Below are 13,121 nucleotides of genomic sequence, written 5' to 3' on the forward strand. Positions count from 1 at the left end.
TTTCATCCTGACTGTGCTTGGCTGTATTTACTCAGGGTGAGTTTGATGTTACCACCTGACTGATCATGCATCTGGTGGGTTCTTCTACCTCCTCGAGAATCACCGCTTCGGAACGGGTGTTTTTCCAGCATTTTAACTCCCCGAAATGGTTCTCCCTGGGGCTTGACGGTTGCAGGTGTTCAGGGGGCAGGAGGCTGTGGAGGTTCATTGTCAGAACAGCATCGAGGTCCCCTCGGGCTCGACGGCGGGTTGGAAAAACGCAGGGTACAATGTTCAAAAGGGTTTGCCACGGAGGAGCCTCAGCCTTGCAAGCACGGAGGGTGTCAAACCGGGAGGTGCAAACAGTCTGCTGGAGCCTGGTTCCTCGCTTGCTAAATGCATTTGAAACTTTTATCCGAAATCTGGGCTCTGCAGTAAAACAAAAATCTGATTATTTGAGGTTGATGGGCAGCATATGCTAAGTTGTGCTTTGGGAGGCAGGCTGTGAAGACCAGCTCGCTGAGGTGTTATAATATTATTGTTATAATGATATATTGTTATTGTAACAATAATTATAAAGTTTTCAGAAGTGGTCAGAAACACAAGGTTGGCAAGCATGCCCTATCTGAGCGTCTGCCAGAGTCGATGCGCCCCATTTTTATCATCCAGCATTGAAAGATGACGCTTACCTAGATAACTGGGATGATTTCTTAAATGATCCCTGCCAACATTTGCAGCCCAGCTGAGGTTTCACACCTGCAAAGAGTTGCCCTGTGTCTCACCTGTCAGCGCCGCTGCTTTGCTGCAGCGAAGCGATCGCAGGCATCTTATTGTGGGACAAACACTCAGATCTCGGCGAGGCTGTGAAACCTGTAAAAAAAAAACAAACAAAACACTATGATTTTGGGCCAGCAGCTCTTATACAGCATTTCCTTTTGGCTAAAGCCTGTCTCCCAGAATTTTCACCAGACTCTTCATTACAATTGGCAAGAAAAAATGGGTAAGGGTGAACAGTTCTGGCTGCTTTCTTTCCCTTTTAATAGTCTTATTCTGGAGAAGCAGAGTGGGAGAGGACCGTGTGCTGGCAGACCTTTTTGTATTTTACGTCATGGGCTGTTGAAAGAGTTCTCAGACATATATAACTTCCCTTCCGCGGGATTTAAGGTTATATCCCACCACCTATAGACGTATGGCGGGTTGGATAATCCTCCTCTCATCACCAGAGAATGCAGTGCGCTCGGTGGCTTTTTGTAGCCAACAAAAATCTTTTTGTTTTTCTTCCCTCCCGCTGTTTCCCAAGCAGCAAGTTTGCTAACAGGCATCGTCTCGGAAAGGGGGAGAGCCCGCTCCAAAATATGGGCTCTCAGGCAAAGATGAACGGCCAAGGTGAAATGAAGCGTCTGGGAAACAGCGGGCTGCCAGTGGCAATTGCAACCCGATTGTACAAAACAGCCACACGATTTTGTTGAGCTTTGTTTTAAAGGAAGTTAAGGAAGTGGATGAGAGCCACGGGGCAAAGTTCAGAAACAAAAAAGTGCAGTTCTCGGCCCGAAGGTGATCTCATAAAGATAACAAAGCGCAGTATTTCTCCGCCTCTGAAAAGCTGGCTCGACAAAAACCTGCAGTCTGTTCCACGTCATATTGCATATACGTAGTGACTTTACTTGTGGTGGTTTGTCTACTCTAGAAACTGGATGGCTTCTGCGGTGAGCCTGGGTAAAGAAACAGTGTTGGAAGATGGAATGCCTCCTGCAAAACAGCCCAGGTAAATTTAATTATACTCCAGTGAATTTCTTCTAATAAGAGCTTTTTCCATAACCTTGCATCGTTCTCTAAAGAGCATGACACTTGGCACCAAGCCCCAGGAGTTGTTTCGGTCGCTGTCTTTAGCCGTGCCCTGTGTTTTCCTGCAGTTCGTGGAACTTAATGCCCAGAATGTACTTCGCTGCTGGTTTTTTTTTGGTTTTTTTTTTTAAACCCCTGAGCCAGCATGCACAGAAAGCTGGTTTTTACAGTGCTGTCTCCAGGGTTTTAGCTCAGGTCCTGTCTGCGCGTAAGGTCACGTCAGGTGCATTGGTCGTGCTTCTTCCCTTGAGTTGGACGGCAGTTGCCGGGAGGACGGGCAGTTACTCAAATTAGTATGATTTTGCTGCATGTAAAGCCTAAATAATTCTACTCCTCAGGCTCCCCATACTAATAAGTAGGTCGTCTTACAGTTCTCCAAGTGGGGACCTGAGTGTGATGCTAATTTGGGGCACAGCCATGCTTCTTTCCATCCAGGGTTGATACTGTGGGTGCTATGATAGCACAGGTTCAGAAATTAAGGCATCGCCATCTGCGAACGAGCAGCTAATTCACCTAGGGAGTCATCTTCCACTAATCTGCTTTATTTACGAGTTATGGAGGGCTGGAGAGTAGTTTCTGGGAGGGAACCCTGCTCTCGAGGTTGATCCAGTGCCTGTGGAATGAGCAGAAAAGAGGCTGGGAGGTTATTTTTTCCGTGTTCAGGATATCAGGGTAGAAACAAGTGTATTTATTGGCATGGGAAGAGAGTGCCTCTTGCAGAGATGTCACCTAGGATGTTAAGACTTAGGTATTTGTTATTATTTTGGATTTCAGTCCCTAGGTTTCTGGTTGTGTTTTTATACTAGCTCATTAGCATGAATACTGATTTATTCTTTGCAGGTGAGGCTTGCAGACCCAAAATTAAAACCCTTTTATTGCCACTAACAGTGAAGACCTCCTCAAGAAAAGGATTATCTCGCCTGTTTTTGTAGGCAGTAGCGGATGGAAGGCAAAAGCCCCATCTGTGTGGTGTCGGTTTCTTTTCCCCTTCTCGCTAAATATCACGTTTGCAGATAAAATAACATTCCTGCACCAGGCGCAGTCACGGTTGTGTTTATGTCCCATGTGGGGGTCTCGGTATGTAAAGAGTATGTATGTGTCTCTCCATCCATTGATAACGTGTTCCATATTGCCCAGCGCACCTTTTCTGCTGTCTCTAGCCTTTCTTCCAGGTAACTATTATTAACAAGACCTCCCTTATTCCAAATTTTAAATACATTAGCTTTGCTTCAGAAGTATTCCGGGGCGGTATTGACTTCCCTAGTAACCGTCTCGGTAGCGGACTCGACTGCCAAATACGTTGTAATTACAAACCTTGTAATTGTGGGCATTTGTGATGTTGATCTGTGGAGCTACGTGCTGTCTTTAAGGGGATACCGAGCTGCTCCTCTCATCCTCTGTTTATCGGAGGACCCTGATGGATGTCTTGACTCAAAATTTAGGCAGAGGGTACCTCCCTTGTCCTCGGTCTGCATGTTCCACGAGCCGAGGCATCCTTCTAGCTATGATGGCACCAGCTGTGCTTCTTTCTCCTCTTGCAGGAAGCTGTTGCCAAGCCTCAAAACCAAGAAGCCTCAGGAACTTGTGTTGGTGATTGGGACAGGAGTCAGTGCAGCAGTTGCTCCCCAGGTTCCAGCGCTGAAATCTTGGAAGGGGTTAATCCAGGCCCTCCTGGATGCTGCTATTGACTTTGATCTCCTGGAAGATGAAGAGAGTAAAAGGTTTCAAAAGTGTCTCCATGAAGACAAGAACTTCATTCACGTTGCCCACGACCTTATCCAGAAGCTGTCTCCGGTGAGTGTGCTTGTAGCACTGTCCGTAAATATTCGGTACCGTGCCCTGGGCATAGAATTTGGCTTTTGGAAATAGCCAAATTTGGTTGTCCGGCATGCCCCCATCTCCCAACGGTTCCTTTAGCCACAAGGAACCACAAGTGCAGTTACTGTGCCGGGTTCCTGAGACTCTGCCGTGGACACCAGCTTTTGGGTATTTCACTCAGAGCGTGCTGGGGCGGGGGGAGTACCCACCTCAGTGCAGGACGTATGTTTGCCTTGCAAGGACCTATAGCTTTGCGGAGGTCTTGGAGAAATATGTGGGTAGTTTTTTCATCGAGTCGTTTGGCATGAAGCATTAAGAGGAAGGAGGCTCTGATCTTAATCTGTCTCCCCTTCTCAGCACACAAGCAATGTTCGCTCAACCTTTTTCAAAGACTGTTTATACGAGGTGTTTGATGACCTGGAGTCTAAAATGGAAGATTCTGGGAAGCAGCTGCTTCAGTCTGTGCTTCACTTAATGGAAAACGGGGCACTTGTCTTAACCACAAACTTTGATAACCTGCTGGAACTGTACGCAGCACACCAGGGGAAGCATCTGGAGTCTCTTGACCTCACTGATGAAAAGAAGGTAAACGCTGATGATTTTTTTTTTTTTTTTTTTTTTTTTGTCAGGGCTGAGCTGGGACAGCGCAGGACAGTGGCGGCTGCAGGATCCCGCTTACTGTTCGTAGTAGTTTGAATGATGTTAGGCAAACTCCTAGCAGAGGCTCTGACCATTTGGGGCAGTGAGCAGAGGAATGAAGACGAATGCTCGTTTCTGAAATGCTGTGCTTGCTGGCTGACATCCATTGCTCAGGAGGAGCCCTTAAGCCTGGTATTTCTTTGATCTCTGTCCTTGACACTTCTAGCTTGGCCTTGCTGAAGTACCGCAAGCCTCTCTTCCACATAAGGCTCGGGTTGATGTTTCTAACCAACACGGGAAACGCCATGTGAGACATGAGCTGACCTTTTTATTTTTAGAACCTGCTGCGGAGTGCTTTTTGTGACAGAGTGTTTTTGGGGCTGTAGCCTTCAAGGCTTCCCTCTTGCCCCATGTCCTCTTTCTGAAGTGACTGGATGGCTCCTGCTGGGTTACTCGCGTACTCCGGCTTCTTCTGCCATGCTCTGGGATTCGTAGCCGCTCGCTTCACGCAAGCTTCCCTCCTTCTCCCCCAGTCAGGCAGAAAATCAGACTGTGAAACCCTGAGCTCTTCGCCACCTGCCCACCTCATCTTTCCATCGTGGGTTTTAGTGGTGGAGAGCATCTTGTCCTTCTGTTTGCTCATTAAACACATGCCACCTGTAGGTGCTGGGCAGTACTCGGGCTCTTTCCATTCTGACTCATTTCTGTGCTTCACGTTTCCTGCGTGACCTCTTAATCTACATGGCTGGAAGTACTTACAGTGTTACAAATAAGCATTCTAATTATTGCAAGCTTAAACGAGCTAAGGTCTGCAGGAGTAAACCGAGAGCCTCGGAAGTGGCTTTCTGAAATGAAGGTCAGCCTGTTGAGCTCCCTCAGAGCTTCTCAGAGCCTGGAAGGGCCAAGAAATAAAACTTTGTAGGCTTGAGAAACATGCTGACATAGAATTTATAGAGTTTTTCCCCTTTTTCTGCTGAGTCCAGTGTATTCATTCGGTCCCTTCCCATCGCATTCACTGTTCAGCTGAAGTGTTGACCCAAACAAGCGCCGTGGGCTGCGATGTAGAGGCTGATTGACTCGTGACCTCTTGAGGAGATGAGATGAGGAAGAAGCTGCCTCTTTGAAACGCTTCCCCAAAACCGGTATTTTTAACAGCGCTGTGGAAGCTAACGTGATGCGCTGGCTAACGTTTCTGGAGGGTTTTCTTTTGCACAGGTGCTGGAGTGGGCGCAAGAGAAGAGGAAGCTTAGCGTCCTGCATATCCACGGCATTTACACCAACCCCAGCGGCATAGTCCTCCACCTGGCCGGCTACCAGAACGTGCTGCGCAACACGCAGGTCATGGTGAGGCAGCCCTCCCTTCTCTCCGTGGGGCATACTTTGGCATCCTATACGTCGTGTATATACATCTCCCACTTCCCTGGCCAGCCAGTGTGTTAACCAGGCATAGACTCAGCTGAGTTTAAAGAATGAGCTTCACACAGGGTGGTGGGAAAGTCCTTAGTTTTGTGAACTAGGAGGGATTACTGAAGGATGGCGCTCCTGCAGAGCCTCATCAGTGATAAGACAGATGCTGTCGGGTGTGCCTTGTGAAGATAAAGCTTGCCTTGACTAAGAACATCTTTCCCTTTTTTTAAAGCGAGAGATTCAGAAGCTGTACGAGAATAAGTCATTCCTGTTCTTGGGCTGTGGTGGGACTGTTGATGACACCACGTTTCAGGCCCTGTTTTTAGAGGCTGTCAAGCACAAGTCAGACCTGGAGCACTTCATGCTCGTACGGAGGGGAGATGTGGATGAGTTCAAGAAGCTCCGTGAGAACATGCTGGACAAAGGGATTAAAGTGATTTCCTACGGAGATGAATACGCAGATTTGCCTGAGTACTTTGAGAGGCTGACGAGCGAGATCACCATGCAGGGTTGAACAGGTACAGGGGTTAGGGGCTGTGCGGGATGGCTGGCTGCGTGCATCCGCCATCTCCGCACTTAACCTCGGGGATCCTGTCGTATGACAGCGCAGTTCTTGGCTGTCACCGTGGACTTTGGAGTGTAGACAGTGTTAATAGCCCCTCTTCTCTATGCTATGTTATTCCTTAAGCGGGTTTTTTTTTTTGCCCCAAAAAATTGTCTGCAAGTGTAGCTGGGTTTGGGAGTTACTTTTATGAAATCGCTGTCTGTTTTTGTAGTTTAAACAGCTCTGCTGCTTTTCACACACGCAAATGTTATTTTTCACGTACAGCTGCAGTTGTTTATTCCCTTTCTAGTGAAAGGGCATTTCAGTTTCCCTGACCTTCGTGCTACTCAGCCTGAGCTAATGCTTTCAAATCCAAGAAATCTCACTAATAAATCATGAAAATGGGGAAAAGAAGTGAGTTTGCTAGCCAGAGCCTCGCTGGCCTGTGTTCTGAGGGTAAAACCCAGCTGGGAAAGCCTGTAGCGTGAAACTACTGCACTTGCTGCTCATGCAGGGACTCCCCACATCTGTGCAGTCCTTTCGGGCTTGCTTTTCCACCAGGTCATTGCTCTTTGCTCTCTCCTAGATGCGCCTAAGGAGGGAAAACAGCTGAACAGCTCTGCTGCTGCCCATTCTCTCCGAGCTGAGAGAAGCTTCACCCTTTCTAGCCCCTTTGTGACTTCCCAGGGTGTCCAGCGGCCTCTCGGGGAGGCTTTACAAAGCCTTTCCCGCAGGATGCAGCACTCGAGCATCAGCCTCGCCCCGGGACCCGTGCCACGGCGGGGAACTCCCTAGGACAGGCCTAAGCCAGAGCCAGCAGCTCCTAGGGAGGCCTGTGTCAGTTTTAAGGCCAGTCTAGAGGAGGAGCAAAGCCCACGGCTGTGGAGCTGCTGCCCCCACACACCGAACTGGGACATTTTGGGCACAGAACCGAGGCCAGAGCAGAGCCTCTTCGGACAGGCACTCAGTTTAACATAATAATTGTCTTTTTATTGAGGTTGTGCGCGCCTGGGGAAGCTGCAACCTCTTCTTAATTTCATTTGTGCTTTTGTATTCTATGCTTTCAATGAAAAAATCAAACTTAAGCAGTTTTTTATTTTTACTTGAAGCTCTAGTTTTCTAGTCCTGTCTTTATACTGTACAATATTTTGTAAGTTGAAGCTTGTATTAAAGGCCTGTTCACTTAATTTTTGGCTGGTTTGTGATTTACAGGCCCTCTCAAACACCTCGCACAGGCAGGAATTTGTCTCCCCCACCCGAGGCAAGTTATTTATACACAGAGAACAAATTATGAAGTTTATTTTATATAAATTAAGTCTCTTAGCAGACAGCATTCAATTTATTGCACTATAGCACATCTGCAATACAGAGCTACAAGACATCGTAAGAGAGTTTTGTATTATTCAGTGTAGCACTTCAGACCGGGATCAAGAGGCACTCGAAGGGGGAGGAGAAAGGGTGCAGGAAAGCAGCAAGCAGCCACTGTTATCTTCCAGTATTAATTTTCTTTTTTTTTTTTTTTCCCTTTTTACTAGCAAACAATACTGAGGCCAGCAGGCAGGAGACAGGCAGGGGCACACTGCCTTCACTCTCCAACCATGATCAGCACTATTGGACCAAGCTGTCACAGCTCTCCAGCTCCTGCCCAAATACATGGGGTCGTGGGTACCCTGCTCCAGAATCCCAGTGACGACAGAAACAGGGACCGTAAGGCAGTTTAGCATCTCTCCTCCAGCCCAGCGCAGGCTGTGTCACCATTTTTGGTTTATCAGTTTCAGTGGAACTGCCGCTAGCAGCAACATTAACAGCCAGATTTTCTAAGCAGCAGCTATCCTGCTCACCCCTGACAAAAGTTCATCCTGTGACCTCCCTAAGCTGGTCTAAAAATCAAAAGCAGCTTAAAAAAAAAAAAAAAAAAAAAAGGACTGCTTCAGAGCCCCCAAAAAGCACAGCAGGTCCTTGCGCTGCCCACCCCCCCGTGCAGCACGAACAATACAAAGCTCTGGATTCAGCCTCCCCGCGAAGGAGCCTGCGTCACTTAAAAACAAAATGAAGGAATCCAGAAGAAGGGCTTTTGCTGGATAAAAGGGGTTGTATCCAGAAAAAACAAAAACGTACCCCTCATGCCGGTATCCCTTCATTCTGTTCTGCACTACACGGGAAAGACTATTCGGTAACACGGTAAAGCATGTTCTTCTCAGACATCTGCAAACAGCGATTTGGTGGTTTTTTTTTTTTCATTTTAGGCCTTCATGAGCGCTGCGACCACAGCCTTGGCATTAAGGCTTCGCAGATCACAGTAAGTTTGTCCGGTACCGACGAAAACGATGGGCTTGCTCGTGATGTAGGTCATGGAGATGGCGGCGCCGACCTGCCGAGGACAACAAGCACCGTTAGCCTGCAAATCCAGTGCTACCCCCTCAGCATCCGGCACGGAAGAACTCCATGTTTGACAATTCCCATCTTTCCCACTCCGGTCACCAGCAGGAAGCTCCATGTGGAGTCATCTCAACGGCCTCCTTACCTTGTCATCGATGGTATCAAATTTGGTGAGGACAATTCCGTCGATGAGGCGCGGTGTCTGGGCCATGGAGTGATCAGCCAGGGCCTTGTTGAACTTGACCTGAAGGAGAGAATGGATCCCAGAAATACCTTTGTGGTGCTACCACTGTCCAAATCTCGGATAAAACCTACAGAAGGGTTTGGGTTTGTTTTTTTTTTCCCCTCCTCAATCTTTCAGGAAACAAAGCCTCAACACTTACCAGCTGATCCACAGCTTCATTTCCCACCAGTGCTTCCCCAACAAACAGGACCAGGTCAGGAGCATTGACGGCGATGAGTTTGGCCAGCGCTGTCATCAAGGGAGCATTGTCCTGCATGCGGCCTGCCGTGTCCACCAGGACCACATCAAAGCCCTGGTTCCGAGCTGGGGAGACAAGGAGGCAGCATTAAGCAGGATGTTCCCCCAAAACAGCATCTCCCGCTACCAGTTTTCCACCTACCGTAGGAGATGGCCTCCATGGCAATCCCGGCGGCGTCCTTGCCGTAGCCCTTCTCGTAGAGCTGCACCATCGTTCGCCCACCGTGGCTCTCTGGAGGGTGCAGGGCGTTGAGGCGACGGGTGTGGGTGCGGAGCTGCTCCACCGCTCCTGCGCGGAAGGTATCACAAGCGGCAATGAGGACGCTGAAACCATTCTCAATGAGCCAGAACGAGATCTGCAGGTGACAACGGATCAAAAAAGAAAATCCCGTTGGTGGCCACAGTTTCGCCTCATCACCCCAGTCCCAGAGAGCCAGGAGGATCCTGTCCTACCTTGGCCAGGTTGGTGGACTTCCCAACACCATTGACACCACAGAAAGTGACCACGTAGGGTCGGCGATGGCGCTGGGCATCCATGACATCGCGGAGGACGTCCACGCGGCGCTGGGGCTGCAGGATCTGCACGAGAGCCTCCTGCAGGGCCTGCTTCACCGTCGAGGTCACCGCTGGGAAGGAAGAAATGATGGAAAGAGAACTTGTCACACCTGAGGAATGTTCCTGAGCCCCAAACCACAAGCAAGGAGGCCACACAGCCACTTACTGGTGAACGTTCCCATCACCTTCCCCTCCAGTTTTTTAGCCACCGATTCACAGAGCTGCACTGCAATCTCAGCTGCCACGTTTTTTGCTTTGAGAAAGAAATAGAGAGAGGGGAGTTAGTGCTGCTGAGAAAGTCACAACACGCCAGGAAAGATGGAGTCAGTCCGCAGGACCCCCACCAGACTAGACCCTTGCCCCACTTTTGAGGGCTCCTCAGAAGGCGAGACAGGAACCCACCACGGTTCCAGTGGGGAAAAAAAGTCTCAAACCGTGGGTGCTACCCCTCACTGTGTCCCACCCGATGAAGCAGAGGGAACCACCTCAAACTAACCCACTCACAGCAGATCCAGACATACCGATCAAGTGATCCTTCATCTTCTCCAGTACGGGGTCCATGTCCTCTCTCGTCAAGCTCTTGGAGCCTACCAGGCCTTTCAGCATGCCAAACATGCCCCCCAGGCCACCCTTCTTTGCGCTGTGGAGAAGCGGAGGAATTACCTTTAGGAACAAGGAGCAAGTTGCATAGGGCACGCAACGGCCAGATGCAAGAAGAGCCCAGCACGCAGCTGGCAAACATATCAATTTGTCCCTACTGCAGTACTGGTTAGGCTGGAAGAGGAGTTACAGGAGAGAAATCAAGAAGCGTGTGACAAGCAGGGGCTGCAGGAGCCTCTACCTGGGTTTTGAAGGGTTCTGAATAATCTTCTCGTCTTCAGCTTCGTCATCGCTCTCATACTCAAGGTCGTAGAGACGGCCGGGCTCCCGATTTCTATCTCCCAGGGCCTGCGAGGTAAAGAAAAGAGGCACCCTGAAAAATCAGTACCCACTTACCATCATCTCCCCCTGCCCGCTTTCGCCCTCACAGGCAGCGACAACAGCTATCGTCAGCAGCAGAAGCAGCTCTGCAGAGATCTTTGCCACGACGGCTCAGAGAGTTGACCCCATTTAGCGCCGTTTACAGCTGCTGCAGCTGGAGAAAATATTTTTTTAGGCAGCAGTTTTATGGGCTGGGCACTGCGATCCCCATTTCTCATACCTTCTCAGCCAGCCGTGGAGATCAGGCTGGGCTTGTAACGCCCAGCTGATCCCAGAACAAAGCACTAAACCGGACATAGTGACCTGATTTTTTTCCTTACTGTATCAGGGTCAAATTCCTCCACGGGACAAGCCTCAGCACTTCCATTGGTAGCGGAGTTACTGTAATCAAGTACTTTGGCATTAGAGTTCCCCAGATCCCACACTCGGGGTTTCTTTCCCTTCTCTTTCTGTGCATCAGGCTTTGGAGATTTGCTGAAATAAAAAGACCAAAAAACAAGTTTTGTTCAGTGCAAAGAAGCAACAGCAATCGCTCCCTCAGAAGATGTGAAAGTTAAAAGCCTGGATTACTCAAAAAGGCAGAAATTAAAACTAAACCTGGCCGATTCAGTCTCCAGAATTTATTTATCTGAACTTTAACCCTGTATCAGAACACTTTACCTCGAGCCAGGCATCGATGCACTGCTGCCCTTTGCTCACAGCGGGAAAGCCTTGCTAAAAAGAGGTCTGCACCTCTCCCAGGCACACGCTGGGTTTCTGGGTCTCCCAGGGAAAGGATCAGGCTCCTATTACCCCTCCAGGACCCCCATCGTGCCCTCTCCCAGTCTTTCCAGCAAGCAGGGAAAGAAGGAAAAGGGAAATAAGGTCCAGGAAAGCAAGGTCTGACTTCCAGGGGTCATGGAACGAAGGAGAGACTCAGCCACGGCCAAGGGACACCAGGAAGAGCTGGTTTGAAGCATGGGTAGACTGACCCTGTCCTGGTTACCCACCTGGACTTCTCCCCTGCTTTCATGTGTCTCTTGAAGAATTCCTCCCGGTTCTTTTGCAGGATTTCATCCTTGGTCAGTTCCTCCTTGTCCCCGGCGGCGGAGGGCTGCTTGTCACCCGCCGATGCTTTACCGGGTGCTGCGACAGCTTCAGCTCCTGACGGAAAGAGCCCCGACACAAGCTCAGACCAGCGTCTGGGTGCTACGAGAAGACTGGGAAAGCGCAAGCTGGGACACAGAGCTCTGGAATATTTATTTCCACCTCCCCCCATACATCTTTTCCATCAACTCACCCTCTTTTTTGGAACTTTTGTTGTTCTTGTTCTTTACTTTCTCCTTTGGTTTCTCCCCTCGGGTTTTTATCATACACTTGACAGTCTTCTGGGACTTGAGAGACTGCTCAAACGTCTTCATTACCGTGGGAGCTCGGACTTTACTGCTCTCCTCTGCATCCCTGTGGGGAGGTGGTCCGTTAGCCTGAATTTCAGCTCTACCCTCTCCCCACATCCCCCCCATCTCTCTCTTCCTCTAAATGGAAACTTGAGAGGAAAAAAAATTAAAATAAAAATCAGGCTGTACTACCGGAGGAGACGCATGAAGTCGTCTTTAAAATCAAAGGTGCCGTTTAGGAGGCCCAGAGTGCCTTTCTGCTGGAATTCATTGCGATACTTGTCTCTGAACTCCTTATGAACGTCATCTATCAACTTATCGACGTAGGTTAGAGTCAGGATCTTCTGAAACCCCACCTGCAAAGCAGCACAGTGAAAAAAAATGTTGCTCTTTCACCTAATTTAATTGTAGCACGTAGCTGGCAAGGAAGCGAACGCCTCTCCGTTTAATGCGCTGTTCTTTAATTTCAGCAGGCTTCAGGCTACATTTTCTAGTCTGACATCCCAAGCTCTCAAAAAGGAAAAAAAAAAGGCACAGCTGAGAGCTTCGCTTTAAAAGGTGACACCAATAAAAGTGGGGTGACTGGTTTCACGGCAATAAAGACACATAGCGGAAAACCAAAAAGCTTTTTGCTTATCTTTAAGCAGGCAACAAAAGTTGCGTGGATTTAGAGAGATAAGGTATGGGGAGACTGAAAGGGAAAGCATTAAAACGTTCCCTAAAGTAAAGGGGATGACACATTTTTGGCTTTATTAAAATACATCTGGTCAAAGTAAAAAGTTTTATTGGGATGTAGCAGCCCGGAAAGCTCCTATTTGGGGTTTAATAGGTTTTAATCTTATCGCAGATGATTAAAATAAGCTGCTACCGCAGTGGTGTATAACCAAGAGACACCCACATCCACCCACCAAGTCGACCGAGCTCTCCCGGTAGGAAGAGCCTGGCTACGCCAGGATCACCGCTTGACCCCCCTGAGACTCTTCCGGAGCCGGGAACAACAAAACCCACATCATACCCCCTCACCTCCCAAAATCCCAGAGCCAGAAGGAGCTAACCCACTTCTGGGAGTCGAGGTACAGCCCTACGCAATTAAAGCGTCCGATGACTTAAACCGCAA

The 13,121-nt window shown here is 49.0% G+C and overlaps 2 protein-coding genes across 2 annotated transcripts in view; one reads left to right on the forward strand and one right to left on the reverse strand.

Moving 5' to 3' along the window:
- Positions 1 to 1,673: 1,673 nt before the first annotated feature.
- Positions 1,674 to 8,025, forward strand: FAM118B (family with sequence similarity 118, member B). Its single transcript, XM_009706719.1, is given in 9 exon segments — positions 1,674 to 1,744; positions 3,366 to 3,618; positions 4,000 to 4,227; positions 5,497 to 5,625; positions 5,921 to 6,206; positions 6,819 to 6,869; positions 7,759 to 7,800; positions 7,803 to 7,897; positions 8,011 to 8,025. Coding segments are annotated over 9 exon segments (1,170 nt in total).
- A 449-nt stretch (positions 8,026 to 8,474) lies between these two features.
- Positions 8,475 to 13,121, reverse strand: part of SRPR (signal recognition particle receptor (docking protein)) — a gene marked incomplete at its 5' end in the record, with an annotated part of 4,915 nt that continues 268 nt past the window's right edge. Inside the window, 12 exons of the mRNA XM_009706718.1 lie at positions 8,475 to 8,603; positions 8,757 to 8,855; positions 8,995 to 9,158; positions 9,235 to 9,448; positions 9,546 to 9,718; positions 9,814 to 9,900; positions 10,169 to 10,287; positions 10,489 to 10,595; positions 10,949 to 11,102; positions 11,618 to 11,771; positions 11,908 to 12,068; positions 12,197 to 12,360. Coding sequence (XP_009705020.1) covers positions 8,475 to 8,603; positions 8,757 to 8,855; positions 8,995 to 9,158; positions 9,235 to 9,448; positions 9,546 to 9,718; positions 9,814 to 9,900; positions 10,169 to 10,287; positions 10,489 to 10,595; positions 10,949 to 11,102; positions 11,618 to 11,771; positions 11,908 to 12,068; positions 12,197 to 12,360 — 1,725 coding nt within the window. The remainder of the gene's footprint in view (positions 8,604 to 8,756; positions 8,856 to 8,994; positions 9,159 to 9,234; positions 9,449 to 9,545; positions 9,719 to 9,813; positions 9,901 to 10,168; positions 10,288 to 10,488; positions 10,596 to 10,948; positions 11,103 to 11,617; positions 11,772 to 11,907; positions 12,069 to 12,196; positions 12,361 to 13,121) is intronic.

This window comes from Cariama cristata, unplaced genomic scaffold (assembly GCF_000690535.1).
Source record: "Cariama cristata isolate BGI_N322 unplaced genomic scaffold, ASM69053v1 scaffold26148, whole genome shotgun sequence".
Lineage (NCBI taxonomy): Eukaryota > Metazoa > Chordata > Aves > Cariamiformes > Cariamidae > Cariama > Cariama cristata.